The following is a 16,081-nucleotide window of genomic DNA, read 5'->3' on the forward strand; positions in this document are numbered from 1 at the left end:
GGCTGAGGCAGGAGAATGGCGTAAACCCGGGAGGCAGAGCTTGCAGGGAGCTGAGATCCGGCCACTGCACTCCAGCCCGGGCAACAGAGTGAGACTCCGTCTCAAAAAAAAAAAAAAAAAAAAGATCATTGTTTCAAAATGGCATAAAGATCATTATTTTTTTAACCAGCAAACTAATGAAAGTGTTTGTAAATTTTTGGGTGGCTTAATGATTTAAATTACTTGGAAACATTTTAGATATACTTGGTAATATCTACATATAGGTTCTAGAATTTGACTATGTTTTCTTCTGAAATCAAAGGTACACAAAGCATACGCAGTAGTATTACCTTAATATCACGAACTTCATATGCTATCCTGTGGTCACTGACTCTATCCTGGGTGAAATTATATGTCCGAATTCGCTCTGACTGGGCTCTTGTTCCCACCTGTGCCATAATAAAAAGCAATTTATATTTTACCTTTATAGTCTTCATTACAATGGAAAAAGCACTTGGCAAATGACTATTTCAACAATTTAGATATTTTCTAAAAGTCATATATACAAAATGACAAAGAACAAGAATGGGCAGAACTTAATGTTTAACACTACAGGTCTGTAGAGCTCAGTTATAGAATAAGAAGGAATGTTTCTTTGATATTTCAAACTCAAAATACTTAAAATCAAATTAATCATCTTTCCACTCCAATCAGTTCCTCCTCCTGGTTTCTATAAATGACAGCACCATGTATTCCCTTTTATCCAAGTAGAAAATTCTGACATTCTGCAATTTATCAAACATTTTGTGGGTGTGAGTTTACTATGCCAGGCTTTGATACAGATGCACATGGGGGGACAGACCATCTTCAATTCATCCCATTCTCCAGCCGCCCATTTCCAATTGGTTTCATGGGTCTCTTATTATATCCTGCCCTTTCCATTTCTACTACCACTCCTGGACTCATTACTTTCACCTACAATTCTGCAAACATCTACTGATTCATCTCCCATTTTTCTGCTCACTTTGTGCTGCCCTGCTTAGTCTTCCTACAGTACAGTTTTCTGATAAATTTTCTTTGGTTCCTTCTTGTCTACTGAGCAGACACAACTCAACTCAGCATTCGAGGTACTTTGTAACGTGGCCAATCTTCCCAATGTTATTTCTGAAAATTATGTGAATCTCCATAATGCCACTAATAATACTATGTCATTATTATGTGTGTGTCTGTTATCTGTGCTATAAAACATCATCTCAAGGGATGCCCTTCCCTAACACTCTCCTACCATTTCTGCCTTTCTGGTCCCAGCAATTGAAATATATTCTCTTCTTCCTCTGAAACCCATTGTACTTGGAATGTTCTTCATGGCACACCACAGTTTGTCTCATGCTACAGTTATTTGCATTCTTCCTAGTTTGCTCATCTCCTCCACCTCCCCAACACCCGATATACACAACACCCTGTCTCAAATGCTTTCGCTTTTTAAAATAAAAGAAGATAAGATATTTCTATAACTTATTGTCTTAAACCCTAAGGCAAGTGATATGAAACTAAACTCCTGACCATTAGAAGAATTTTTTAAAATTATGGATTCCTAAGCCCAACCTCAGAGATAATGGATCAGAATTATGTATTTTGAAAACATTCCCAGATCATCTCTTCTGACAATCAGCCAAGTTTGGAAACCACCCTCCCAAAGCACCATATTAATGGCCAGGACCTCACCCCAGATCAGTTACATCAGAATTTCTGGGGTGGGGCCTGGGCATCTATGAAAGCTTGTTAGGTGATCAGTGGACCCAGGATTGGGAATGTGGCATAATGCCTTCTGTATAAAAGCCAAGTGTATATCTTGATCGAAGAAAAAAACTTCTAAGCCTTAGAAATCCCTATTAAAACATTTCAGGTAGGTGGATAAGTTATTCAAGAGGCAGTGATGTCTTTTTTGGCTCGTCAATCAGACCACTGAAGAAGACACACATGAACAATTTGTATAAAGCCAATCTTGAACACCTATTTTAAAAATTACTTTGTGGGCTGGGTGCAGTGGCTTACACCTGTAATCCCAGCACTTCAGGAAGCTCAAGTGGGCAGATCACATGAGGCCAGGAGTTCGACAACAACCTGGCCAACATGACAAAAACCCATCTCTACAAAAAATACAAAAATGAGCCAGGCATGGTGGCTGTAATCCCAGCCACTCGGGAAGCTGAGGCACAAGAATCGCTTGAACCCGGGAGGCAGAGGTTGCAGTGAGCCAAGATCGTGCCACTGCACTCTAGCCTGGGTGACAGACAGAGAATCTGTCTCAAAAAAAAAAAAAAATTAGTCTGTGGAACCTCTGGTGCCAATATGTTAAACAGCAAGTAAATCCAAATGTCTTTTTAAAATTCAAATGTGGCAGAGTTCATAGTATTTATGTTATCACTTATTTGCCAAGAAGTAATGGTGTGTACTCAGGGTATATTATTTGCTTGTTAAAAACAAAAATAAGTTATGGTTTCTAAACGAGCATTCCTGTCGGCAAATGCATACACTGATAATGCTCTACAATTGGGGATTACCACTAACAGTGTTAATATTATTTATCCTGTCACTTTTACTACCTGCAAGTTAGCACGTAGGTAAAGAAAGCTAGAAGCACCAAAGTGTGAAAAAGCTAGGACACATCAAGATGAAAAGTATAACTAATGCTTAGGTTTAGACAATTCATTATCCTAAAAGGCCACAAAATCTTCCAAATTTAAATTACTGTAGCATAGCCAGGTGTAGTGGCATGTGCCTGTAATCCCAGCCACTCAGGAGGCTGAGGCTGGAGAATCGCTTGAACCCGGGAAGTAGAGGTTGCAGTGAGCTGAGATTATGCCACTGCACTCCAGTCTGATGACAGAGTGAGACTCCGTCACAAAAAAAAAAAAAGAAGAATTTATATATTAGGTTTACTTAAAATAATGACATTTATTCATTTTGCTTAGAATTCATCTATTTATCTATTTAAATAAGTAACACTATACCATATATAGTACAAAATTCAAAAAGTACCAAACGATATATAATGAAAAATAAATTTCCTTTCTACCCCTTATCCCTAGTCTCCATCAGTAGGATTCACTGTTCCCAGTTTTTTGCAGTGCCATTTGTATTTGATCTCACATAGAGTTATAACACAAGCGTAGGTTTTAATTTTTAAAAATCAAAAACGTTCTTAATTCTCAAAGAATTATTTTGTCTTTTAAACCATTTTCCTCTTAAGACAGTAATGATATAAACACAAGAGGGAAACAACTAGGAAATACTTTTTAGTTTATACATCTTTCATTTACTAACTTGCAAACTGGTATGCCCAAGTTCAGCCATAAACCATCCGTTCATTTGCATTGAGTTACTGCTTATTTACAAAGGAGCGCATTTCTCTATGCTCTGAAACATTCCCATTTAAGCAAGAACAAACACTGCATTCTCTACAGAAAGTGACTTTTCTTTAAACAGTCACTAAATTATTACACCAAGTAAATCTTACCTGCAGTTTTCTAGCACTTTGTTGCTGACACTTGTCTTTCTCAATAATCTGCTGGTAGAGTCTAGCTCTCAACACACGAAAAGCTATTTCTTTATTTTTTATCTGTGATCTTTCTTGTTGGCATTCTACTACTAGCCCTGAAAAATAACAAGGATCAGAAGGTAAACTGTAGCTTCCACCAAATTAAGATAGAACCAAGGAACAGTTAAATGAGACAGGTTAATCAGGAAAATATCACAAAAGAGAAAAACATTTTAGGTTTAGCACACTTCAGAAACTAGCTGCGTTATGAATGTAGCTGTAGTTGGCGCTTCAGACTCCGATATGTAAATGAGAACTCCGTATGAGCACCCAGAAAGCAGCAGCATCTACAGATGCTTACCTATCCTTTCAGTCCCCGAGCTTGGCCTCTTCCTCCTCACTCATCCAGGCATCTCTGCAGCTCAACAAACAGCAAACTACTGCTACTCTGTATACTGTGCTGCTCCATTCTCTGTCCAACTCAAGAACTAGCCTCTTCCCCTTTCAGTCACAAATATACACAGAGCTGAGGTTTTAAAGATACCTTTATAATGGCCAGGCACGATGGCTCACACCTGTAATCCGAGCATTTAGGGAGGCCGACGCGGGTGGATCACAAGATCAGGAGATCAAGACCATCCTGGCTAACACGGTGAAATCCCATCTCTACTAAAAATACAAAAAATTAACCAGGCGTGGTGGCATGCACCTGTAGTCCCAGCTACTTGGGAGGCTGAGGCAGGAGAATCGCTTGAACCTGGGAGGCGGAGGTTGCAGTGAGCCGAGATTACACCACTGCACTCCAGCCTGGCAATAGAGTGAGACTCCGTCAAAAACAAAAAACAAAAAACAAAAAAACCTTTATAGAAAAAAGCCAATGAAAAGATGCTACTCAGAGTCTTTAAAAAGAAGAATTTATAGTGAATGTTTCTGAGTTGTCTGAGTTCTAAATTTCTAACTTGTTCTACATAGTCTGAGTTAGCTGGGGTCCAGCTAATCAATACATCTAACCACACACAAGTTTTGGCTGGCCAGCTTCTGCATTTGGGTGGGTTTGGCCCACTGTGTCGTCCAGTTACTGGCCCAAATCCAGCCCTGAAATGATCACTTCTTGAGGCTGTGTTGTTCTTAACTTTGTAGCTACCACTCTGAGGTCCATGTCTAATCCCGCTCCTCAGTACATTAGAGGAGAAAGGGGTTTTCTTTCTGACTCACAAAAACTAAAAACCAAAAGCCCCATTAGCTTGGCCTATCTGCACTGATACAGTGGTAAATATTTTGCTGGAGATTTAAAGAATTTCTATAAAATTCTATTCTCTGAACTATGTTTTCTCCCTGTCTAAATAAGCTACAGTCACTACCTGCTAATATTTTTAGTAGGGCACTGAGGTTTCACCTCTATTAGTTTAATCACTTCCTGACCTCTTTACTGTGGCCATCTGGTTGGACTGGGGGCACTGACTGACCCCCATCTTCCAGGTATTTGTCTGGAGTTTCCCTGACTCTCGTATCCTTTTCGTATTACCCCAAAGAATATGAACATTTCCATTTTAAGACAGCCAGGCTTTCATGAGCTCTCCTCCACATTCCTCTTCTTGTCAGCTGATCTGTACTGATTTTTGCCTAAGCACCTGTATTATTCCTATCTACTCACTCAGGTTAGAACTTTTAGATCAAAACTATTACTTTCCAGCTCAGTAATTACTAACGGAATCACTCGATTATGTATTTTATTATACACTTTCTAAAGAGGAGTATTTAATAATAAGTACTCCCTTAAGAATAGAAGATGTAGAGGGAGGGAAGATATATTGAATAATAGAAGAGGGCTGGGTGCGGTGGCTCACACCTGCAATCCCAGCACTTCGGGAGGCAAAGGCAGGTGGATTATTTGAGGCCAGAAGTTCTGAGACCAGCCTGGGTAACAGCAAGATTTCGTCTCTACTAAAAATACAAAAAATTAGCCAGCGTGGTAACTGCACCTATAGTCCCAGCTACGCAGGGAGCTGAGGTAGGAGGATGGCTGGAGCCAAGAGTTCGAGGTTACAGTGAGCTATGATCATGCCACTGCACTCTAGCCCGGGCAACAGAGCAAAACCCAGTCGAAAGAAAGAAAGAGAGAAAGAGAAAAGAGAGAGAGAGAAAAGAGAAGAGAAGAGAAGACAAAGAATTACAGAGGCCATCTTTTATTTTACTCGCCAACTGGTAATAAACTAAAAAGCCCACTTTAATGCATAAAATATTCATTTGTCTTCACCCTTATCTTGGGATAAATTTTCCCAAGAAAGGTAATATTCCCCTGTATAAACATTTAACCATACCCCTATGAATAACTCTTCCAGTGGTGGAAAATGGAGTCATCTAGAAGCAGGGGTCAGAAAAAAAATATGATTCTTCAGAGTCCATGGCATGGAGAAAAATAGAAGAATAGAAGCTATAGTTTTCACTTTGAATTCTAGCAGGGACAGTTCCTAGTCTAAGGTCTTGGGATGGAAGAAAGAATGGGAGAAATGGAAGAAAAGCTGAGTTTTCCTTGAAGCAGATGCTGAAACTATGGCAATCCTCAAAACATGGAAGAAGCAGGCTGAAGAAATCACTTCGTTATAACTGCGTGGCTTCCTAAGGGCTAGGTCTTGACATGCCTTGCTTGCCTAAAGGGAAGGTTTGAGGGCAGGACTTCAGGCCTCTTTAAAACCAAAGACTCAGATCTAAGTGGTTAAAAGATAACTGGCCCAAGGTAAGTCTGGCAGCACAATGATAAGTCACTTTCTTTTCCTTTTATTGTTAGTTGACATGTAATAATTGTACATATTTATGGGATATAGAGTGGTATTTCGATACAATGTGGAATGATCAAATCAGGGTAATTAGCACATCCATCACCTCAAAATTTATTTATCATTTCTTTGTGTTGTGAACATTCAAAATCTTCTAACTTTCTGAAAATATGCAATAAATAAATCACTGTTAACCATATTCATGCTATAGTGCTGTAGAACACCAGAACTAATTCCTCCTAACCGGCTGTAATTCTGTATCCCTTACCCAACCTCTCTCTATCCTCCCCTCCCCCTTACCCTTCCTAGTCTCTAATAACCACAGTTCTACTCTCTGTAAGTCACTTTTTGTAAAGTCAGCAATTTATGGCTACACAGGGTGGTTTTACAACCTTTAAGTTTTAAAGTATTCTGGTTTATTTTGTCAGAGTTTTGATCACCTTTTACCCAATTTTTTACCCATTTTAATTTTTAATTCATCTGAAGCTAATTATTACTGTTCTGGACTATGTATAATATAGAATGATACAATACAGGGTTTAGGTGAAACACACTAAGTATCCAACAATTTATGGATTGTTGAAATAAATTATGGCAAGTTACGAAAAGTATAACCTCAGGACGGGCACGGTGGCTCATGCCTGTAATCCTAGCACTTCAGGAGGAGGAGGTGGGCAGATCACTTGAGGTCAGGAGTTTGAGACCAGCCTGGCCAACATGGCAAAACTACGTCTCTACTAAAAATACAAAAATTAGCCAGGTGTGGTGGTGCACGCCTGTAGTCCCAGCTACCTGGGAGGCTGATGCAGGAGAATAGCTTGAACACTGAAGGCAGAGGTTGCGGTGAACCAAGGTTCACTGGTCACTGCATGCCAGCCTGAGTGACAGAGCTAGACTCCTTCTAGCAAAAAAAAAAGTATAACCTCATTTTTTGGGGAAAAAATGGCATATTACTATATGTACAGAAAAGAATTTGAAAGGATGTATACCAAAGATATATGCCAACAATGGTTACTGGGTTATTATTACGGATGTTTTCTTTTGCTCATGCATATATTATTTTCTTTTTTTTTTTTTTTTTGAGACAGAGTTTCACTGTTGCCCAGGCTGGAGTGCAATGGTGTGATCTCAGTTCACCTCAACCCCACCTCCCGGGTTCAAGCAATTCTCCTGCTTCAGCCTCCCGAGTAGCTGGGATTACAGGCATGCGCCACCACACCCGGCTAATTTTGTATTTTTAGTAGAGACGGGGTTTCTTCATGTTGGTCAGGCTGGTCTCGAACTCCCAACTTCAGGTGATCCACCTGCCTTGACCTCCCAAAGTGCTGGGATTATAGGCATGAGCCACTGTGCCCAGCCTTTTTTTTTTTTTTAACAGTTTCCTATGGAATAAAAATCAATAAAGGAAACTTAAGAGAAAGTATGAAATTATCCCATTGTTGGATATTTATGTTGTTTTAGCTTTTCATATAACAAACAATACAAGCAATCAATGATGTCTGACTTCAAGATGGTTTCCGTTTTTTTTTTTTTTTTTGAGATGGAGTTTCGCTCCTGTTGGCCAAGCTGAAGTGCAATGGCACGATCTCGGCTCACTGCAACCTCCACTTCCTGGGTTCAACTGATTCTCCTGCCTCAGCCTGCCCAGTAGCTGGAACTACAGGCATACACTACTACGCCTGGCTGATTTTTTTGTGTTTTTAGTAGAGACGGGGTTTCACCATTTTGGCCAGGCTAGTCTCAAACTCCTGACCTCAGGGGATCCACCTGCTTCAGCCTCCCAAAGTGCTGCGATTACAGGTGTGAGCCACTGCGCCTGACCCACCCCCCCCCCCCTTTTTTTTTTTTTTTTTTGAGACGGAGTCTTGCTCTGTCACCCAGGCTGGAGTGCAGTGGCGCGATCTCGGCTCACTGCAAGCTCCGCCTCCCGGGTTCACGCCATTCTCCTGCCTCAGCCTCCCGAGTAGCTGGGACTACAGGCGCCCGCCACCTCGCCCGGCCAGTTTTTTGTATTTTTTAGTAGAGACGGGGTTTCACCGTGTTAGCCAGGATGGTCTCAATCTCCTGACCTCGTGATCCACCCGCCTCGGCCTCCCAAAGTGCTGGGATTACAGGCTTGAGCCACCGCGCCCGGCACACCCACCCCCTTTTTTTAAATCACACTACAACAAGAACAAGACACAGAAACACAAACTCCATCTGAAATAAAAGTATATAATCCCCAAACATGATCTATTAAAGACAAAAAGTGGACGGAAGAATGGTAAATGACTTAGCAGCTGGAAGGAAGGTGACACTTAATTCCCTGTAGAGGGACATGCTGACCAGAAACTGGCCAATTTGCCCTGCTAAGTGCCAGAAAGGCTCAGAAATAGAGACACCAGGTATTTAAAAGTCAGGCTTGAGGAGCTAGGGCTAAATACAGAAAGCCTATAATAACAAATAGATCCTCAAGTCTCCTTCCTCAATCTGCAGAAGGCAGGAGGTATATTTCTGGATAATTAAATCAGGAAAATTCTAGACCTGGGACTAGTTACAAGGGAGGGCAAGTGTGAACATGGGCCGGAAGACCAGAGGATTAAGTAAACGACTGCTATTGAACGGTGAGACCTTGACCTTACTCTCAGCTGTATCCTGGAAGATCCTTCTCAGGAGAAAACAAACTCGCAAGAGAAAAGGTCCCTAATAAAAAAGCTGATTAATGCTCTAACTGATCTACCGTGGAACTCACTAGTGGGTATGTGGATAAGTGCACTCAGAGCTTTAGAACCTGACTCTTAAATATGTACAGACAGACAAGAATTCCTAGAAATTTCCAACATGAAAGTAAGAATGGGCCGAGTGTAGTGGCTCATGTCTGTTATCCCAACACTTTGGGATGCTGAGGCAGGCAGATCACTTGAGCCGAGGAGTTGGAGACCAGCTTGGGAAATGTGGAGAAACCCAGTGTCTACCAAAAAAAAAAAAAAAAAAAAAAAAAAAGTAAGAATTAGCCAGGCAAGTGCCTGTAGTTCCAGCTACCAGGAACAGGGGGCGGGGTAGTGGTGCTGACATGGGAGGGTCACCTGAGCCTGGGAAAGTCACAGCTGCAGTGAGCTGTGATCACACCACTGTACTCCAGCCTGGGCAACAGGCCAAGGCCTTGTCTCAAAAAGAAAAAAAGAAAAGTAAAGCAAGCATGAAACAAAAATAAACTCAGAAGAAACATAGACACTGCAGAAAGCAGAAGGGAACATCAGGGAAACTAAAAGTAATATCCTTGAGCAATTAAAAAAAGAAATAAGTATCAACAAAATAAGAAAAGGGTGCTATGAGAAAACAATTCTGAGAACAAGAAAGAGCTCCCAAAAGTTAAAAAAAATATATTTTTTAAAATCAGAAAAAGGGTAGGAAAAATAACTAAAAAACAAAGTGACAGACAATATGAGGGGAAAAAAAATTCAAGAGGTCTAACATCTAACTAACAGAAATCCCAGGAAGAATAAAGAGAATGTTATGCAAGAAATTATTGAAGAAAGTATTTCAGAGCTGAAAGGCATGAGTCTCTAAACTGAAAGCAACAAATACAAGAAATGAAAAAGACTTTCAATGCTCTAAGGGGAAGTTATTTCCAAGAAATGATTGATGAAGTGTAAAGTTAGAATAAAGCTATTTTCAGATCTCCAAAGCCTGAAATATTTACATGTCACAAATCTTTCCTCAGGAAACCCCTTAAAGATGAGCTTTGTTAAAATGACAGAGTAACAAAGAGAAAAAGACACTATGGAACCCAAGAAATGGGAGGATCCAACACAGAATAGAGGTGAAAGGAACTCCCCAACTGCTGATGACCAGGACAACCCCTGTGCAATGCCCTGGGGAGCAGCTCGTCCACGCTGGAGCAAGATGATGGAGTGCTCTGTCAGGGGGTCTCCAGAGAGCACTGGAGTGACTTCATTTTACACAGCTTTTGGAAGATGCAGGCAGACTCAGAGTCAAAGAAAAGTAGGCAAATGAAAAATCAATGAGGTAATTATTAACTCTAGGAAATGAAATCACAGGACTGTATACTAATGGGCTCAGCGTCAAACACTATCTGTTCATTATATGAACACAGTGAAAATTAATTTTGCCAAAAGACAAATATTTGGAAGAGGAAAAAGTATACAGGAAGGGCAAAATTCTCATGTACAACATTAAGACGTAAATATATAACCTTTATAGTTGGTCAGAAGAGCACTATTTGCCTATTATTTAGGAATACTGAGGTAATTACCAGAAGAAATAGCTAAAAGAGGCTTATTTGTTTTTTGCAGCTAGAGAAGTGAGCTAAAAGAATTTAAAGTGGTTATCTTTAGGAAATGGGAACTGAGGGTAGAGGAAGTAGGAAGAGGGTGGGAACAAGTTCAGACAGCTGTTGGTTTTTTTGTTATAGGACTTTGCCATTAGACTTTTAAAACCATATACATGAAATGTAAAAATTAATTTTAAAAAATTAAGAAGTTAAAAAATTTAATTTGAAAAATGGTAGGAATATTTAAAATCACATTACAGACCGCAAAACTACCTCAGAGTATACCAAAATTACCAATATTCAAAATAAAAGCATTAGTGCAGCAAAGCCTAATGGAGTTAGCCATCATGCTACAAGGTGACAGAAGATCCACGGCGGTGGCCCGTCCAAGGCTGCTTCTGTGTTTCGTTTGTATTTAGGCTGGGGCACCTCTGGTTGCTCACTCCTGTCCAGCATCCCTGGGAAGCTTCCCTGAACAGGTCTGCTCACTGTCCGCATCTTTTCGGAAAGGAATCGTTCCAAACAGAAGGGGAACATGAACACAATAGCCATCCTTATCCACAACCCCAGTGACATTTTTAAAGAGCTGTGCAAGGAACCAGACACTCACATAGGATTATTTCCTTCCAAATGCTGAGTAAGATGGAAAAATGGTTAAAAGTACAAAGCCAAGGGGCTTGCTTACCTGTGGGGATGTGGACAAGTCTGACAGCACTATCAGTTGTGTTAACATGCTGCCCTCCTGCGCCTTTGGCTCGAAATGTATCTATTCGCAAATCCTTGGGGTCCAATTTCACATCCACCTAGAACAGAAGGGATGGCATAATTCTACACTCTGTGAATAGTTTAATATGAAATCGATTCCAAGATTTTTCAAATAAACTGTGCTGTTTTAAGTTATAGCCTTTAGACTAAGAGAAGTAACTTATACCAAAGAAAGAGCAATAAACTGCCCATTCCAATAGGATGCTATTTTTTGTTTGTTTGAGACAGGATCGCTCTCTGTTGCCTAGGCTGGAGTATAGTGGCACAATCATAACCCACTGTAACCTCAAACTCCTGGGCTTAAGTAATCTTCCTGCCTCAGCATCCTGAGTAGCTAGGACTACAGGTGCGCACCACCATGCCATGTTGATTTTAAAAATTTCTTGTACAGATGGGGTCTTGCTAATTTGCCCAGGCTGGTCTTGAACTCCTGGCCTCAAGTGATCCTCCCACCTTGGACTTCCTGAATGCTGAGGTTACAGACATGAGCCACCACACCTGGCCCAGGGATTCCATTTTTAAGCACTGATTTAGGATGTTATGAGATCACTGAGTTTTCAATCTATCAAAAGTTTCATCATTCATCATCCCAAAGTTACATGTAAGAAACCCCCAAAAATATATAAAATACACACATATATACTATATATTGTTGATTCTCATTATTGTTAGAATGTCTATTTGCAAATTTTCCTACTCACTAAAATTTATTTGTATCCTTGAATCAACACCTAAGGCACTTCCACAGTCATTTGCAGACATGCATAGGGCAGTGAAAAATATGAGTTGCTCCACACTTGCCCATTGCCAGCTGAAGTAGGACAAGGTAACACTGCCTTCTTGTGGCAGCTCTCCTACAGAGATGACCAGAGAATGGAGGTGTAGGGGGCAGAGCAGAGCAGTGCTCTGGCTCTGGGGCCAGTTGGACTGGGTTTGAATATGAACTCTAGCACCTGTTAGTGGAGCAGCATCAGGCAAGTCACTCGACACTCTTAGGCCTCGTTTTCTTTATTGTAAAGTACAGAGAATCTACCAGGATGGGTTATTTTTAGAATTTAAGATTATAATCTATGTGAGCTCAGTGTGTGTGTGTGTATGTGTGTGTGTTTATGGATTTAGCTAATTTTTTTTTTTTTTTTTGAGAGAGGGTCTCACTCTGTTGCCTGGGCTGGAGTGCAATGGTGCAATCATAGCTCACTGCCACCTTGAACTCCTGGACTTAAGCAATCTTCCTGCCTCAACCTCCTGAGTAGCTGGGACCACAGGTGTGTGCCACCATGCTCAGCTGGATTTAGTTAATATTGAACCATTGTTCCTAACACTGATTTAACAAATACTGAACCATTACTCCCAAGTGGTTCAATATCTACTAAATTAGTGTTTGCTGCAACTTTACAGAACATAACTACTGGGAATAATGAAAATCAACTTCATTGGTGTATGTGTGTGTTTATTAGTGGATTGAAAGGTGGCTCCCAAAAAGATATGTTCATGTTCTAATTCATGGAACCTTATTCGGAAAAAGGTTCTTTGCAGAGGTAATTGAGTTAAGATGAGATTATCCTGGATTATCAGGATAGGCCCTAAATCCAATGACAAGTGTCCTTATAAGAAACAACTAGAGGAGACAGTAAAGGAGAAGACCATGTGAATTTGAAGAGTGGTATAGTTTCAAGCCAAGGAACCCCTGGAGCAACCAGAAGCTGGAAGATGCAAGGGAGGATTCTCCCCAGAGCCTTCAGAGAGGCGTGACTCTGCTGACACCTTGATTTTGGACTTCTGGCTGCTAGAACTGTGAAATAAGAAGTTACTGCTATTTGAAGCCACTAAGTTTGTGGTAATTTGTTACAGCAGCCTTTGGAAACTTATACACAGACACGGACACAGACACACACACACACACACACACAAATAGTTAACAAATATGTTTTGTTTTGTTTTTTGGTTTTTTTGAGACAGTCTTGCTTTGTTGCCCAGGCTGGAGTGCACTGGCATGATCTCAGAATTCACTGCAACCTCTGACTCCCAGGTTCAAGAGATTCTCCTGCCTCAGCCTCCCAAGTAGCTGGGATTATAGGCGTGTGCCATCACTACCAGCTATTTTTTGTATTTTTAGTAGAGATGGGATTTCACCATGTTGGCCAGGCTGGTCTCGAACTCCTGATCTCATGATCCACCCACCTTGGTCTCCTAAAGTGCTAGATTACAGGCATGAGCCACTGCACCCAGCCTACAACAAATATGCTATTTTTAAGGGGAGAGCTAACATTTTGTTCCACATCATCATTTATTATGATGAATGACAAAGCAAGTGTGACTTTTCTCTTTGAAAAGTAACTAGTAACTGGGTCAAGGCTGGAATCTAAGATACTGTTCAGCTGATTGTTCTTTTGTATGTTTCCTCTCAAGTGACTGCAACATAGTGAAGAAAAAGATTATACGGCTTTTGTTAATATATGTTAGAGTTGGCTGCCTTAAGACTTCAATAAGTACTGAAGAGATAAGAGTGACTCACCATTTCATGTGGCTATAGTATATTAAGTAGTTACATAGAAAATGTGTGGATATCATATGCCACATTCTCCCAAATGTTACAGAAATGATCTAATGACTTTTGGGAAACTCTGGATACAGAAATGGTGACTTAGGGCAGATAAAGCATTTTAAATGTCAGTTAAGAGAACATAACCTTGTACTTTTAGAATAGTGAGATGCTACTAAATGAGTTTAATTTTCAAGAATATGAAAACAGGGCCCAGCACTGTGGCTCACGCCTGTAATCTCAGCACTGTGGGAGGCCAAGGCAAGCAGATCACTTGAACTCAGGAGGTTCAAGACCAGCCAGAGCAACATGGCAAAACCTTGTCTCTACAAAAAAATATAAAAATTAGCCGGGCATTGTGGCACACACCTGTATAGTCCCAGCTACTCAAAAGGCTAAGGTGGGAAAATCACTTGCTCCTGGGAGGTCGAGGTTGCAGTAAGCCAAGATAGGGCCACTGCACTCTAGCCTGAGTGACCGAGTGAGAGTCTGTCTCAAAAAAAAAAAAAAAAAAAAAAAGAAAAGAAAAGAAAAACAGGGTAAGTGGGAATGGGGCAGAAGAAATAAGGATGGAAGCAAGACAACTCTATGGTTTTGATTTTTTAACCATGTAAATGTTTAATATATGAAAATAAAATTAAGTAAAAGAGAAAAGAAAAATCAAAGCCTAAAATTAAATAAAAACAGAAATAAATGAACCAAAATATTTATCATAATAACATAACCACACGGAAAAAAATTATTTCAGATGGTCTCTGAGCATAGTGCTCTGACTATGCATTCTTTTTTTTCGAAACAGAGTCTCACTCTGTCACTCAGGCTGGAGCACAATGGCGTGATCTCAGCTCATTGCTATCTCCGCCTCAGACTCAAGCAGTTCTCCTGCCTCAGCCTCCTGAGTAGCTGGGACTACAGGCACGTGGCACCACGCCTGGCTAATTTTTTTGTATTTTTAGTAGAGACAGGGTTTCACCATGTTGGCCAGGCTAGTCTCGAACTCCTGACCTCAAATGATCCTGTCTGCCTCGGCCTCCCAAAGTGCTGGGATTACAGGCGTGAGCCACCACACCCAGCCTGACTATACATTCTTGGTAGAATATATTCTAAGGGAAAAAATCTTAAACTTACTCAGTAGTTTACTATTAGTAATGTTGATATTGTAATTTTGAAACTATTTTATATATAGTATATAATAAACCAAATAAACATATTAAAATGATTATGAAACAAGATTTTTTGTATAATGGAGAGATGTAAATACAAAATGCAAGAAGTTGAGGGGTGACAAAAATTTCTGTAACGTTAAATTTGAATTGGTAGTAATAATATGAAACTGTGATTTCAAAACATGTATTTCCTGGCTATATCCACTGAAGGAGTCTAGAAGTAACAACACTAACGATAATGAACAGACCTACTATCTAGATCTTGATTTCTGGATACATTCCCCACTAAAATGAACCAGGCTGACTTAAGTCTGAGGCAGGATAGTACAAAATGGGCCTGGGAATCTAAGTCTGTCCAAAAGCATAGATGCACTCAAATGATGGTATCATTTCAAAAGGACAAAAGGGGTACCCTAAAAGGCTACTATAGACCAAATCTGGGACTATTTGAACATAAAGAAGAATAGTAACTATAAATAAGTGAATTAAAACATGAATCCATGAGTCTATAATGAGGTTAATATGTGAAACTTGATATATGAGTTTATAATGAAATCATACACTAGAAAAAGAACACAAGAAAGTGTGGGCTAGAAGGTGAGAAGGTAGTAGGGAGGAAAAGTTCTTTACAGAAGAATGCCAGTTAATAAATGTGGAAGGAATGACGGAATTAGAAAATCACCATCTTGCAACCCCAAAGTAAAGAACTGATTCAGGCAAGGATCACCAATGGATGTTAAAACTATGGATGAAAGGTAGTTGGGAACAGGATATAAGTACCCTAGAAATTACTTAGTAATTGCAAAGGGAGAAATACACTTTTACAACGGAGATATTTCTGTGGTCACCATCTTCACTAACTACTAAAACTAAAGCACACTAAAAGTGAGACAATCTAGCATTATGTGTCTTCTGATAAGAGGCAACATGCCTATAACTACACCTATGAAGTATTCTCACTCAAAATGTGTAACCTGCACGGAATGGAATATGTAGATACAACTTTCAACATAATACAGAGGATAAAGGAACAAGTTA

At 40.1% G+C, this 16,081-nt stretch overlaps 1 protein-coding gene across 7 annotated transcripts in view; it reads right to left on the reverse strand.

The window, feature by feature from the left end:
* The window catches only part of MTRF1 (mitochondrial translation release factor 1), an 85,974-nt gene that overhangs the window by 7,173 nt on the left and 62,720 nt on the right, over nt 1–16,081 (reverse strand). For all 7 annotated transcript variants that reach the window (XM_025364625.1, XM_025364627.1, XM_025364631.1 and 4 more), the window contains 3 exons: nt 11,256–11,373; nt 3,500–3,636; nt 330–428 (listed from right to left, as the gene is read on the reverse strand). In XM_025364625.1, the coding sequence (XP_025220410.1) occupies nt 330–428; nt 3,500–3,636; nt 11,256–11,373 (354 nt within the window). The remainder of the gene's footprint in view (nt 1–329; nt 429–3,499; nt 3,637–11,255; nt 11,374–16,081) is intronic.

This window comes from Theropithecus gelada, chromosome 17, assembly GCF_003255815.1.
Source record: "Theropithecus gelada isolate Dixy chromosome 17, Tgel_1.0, whole genome shotgun sequence".
In the NCBI taxonomy this organism is placed as follows: Eukaryota; Metazoa; Chordata; class Mammalia; order Primates; family Cercopithecidae; genus Theropithecus; species Theropithecus gelada.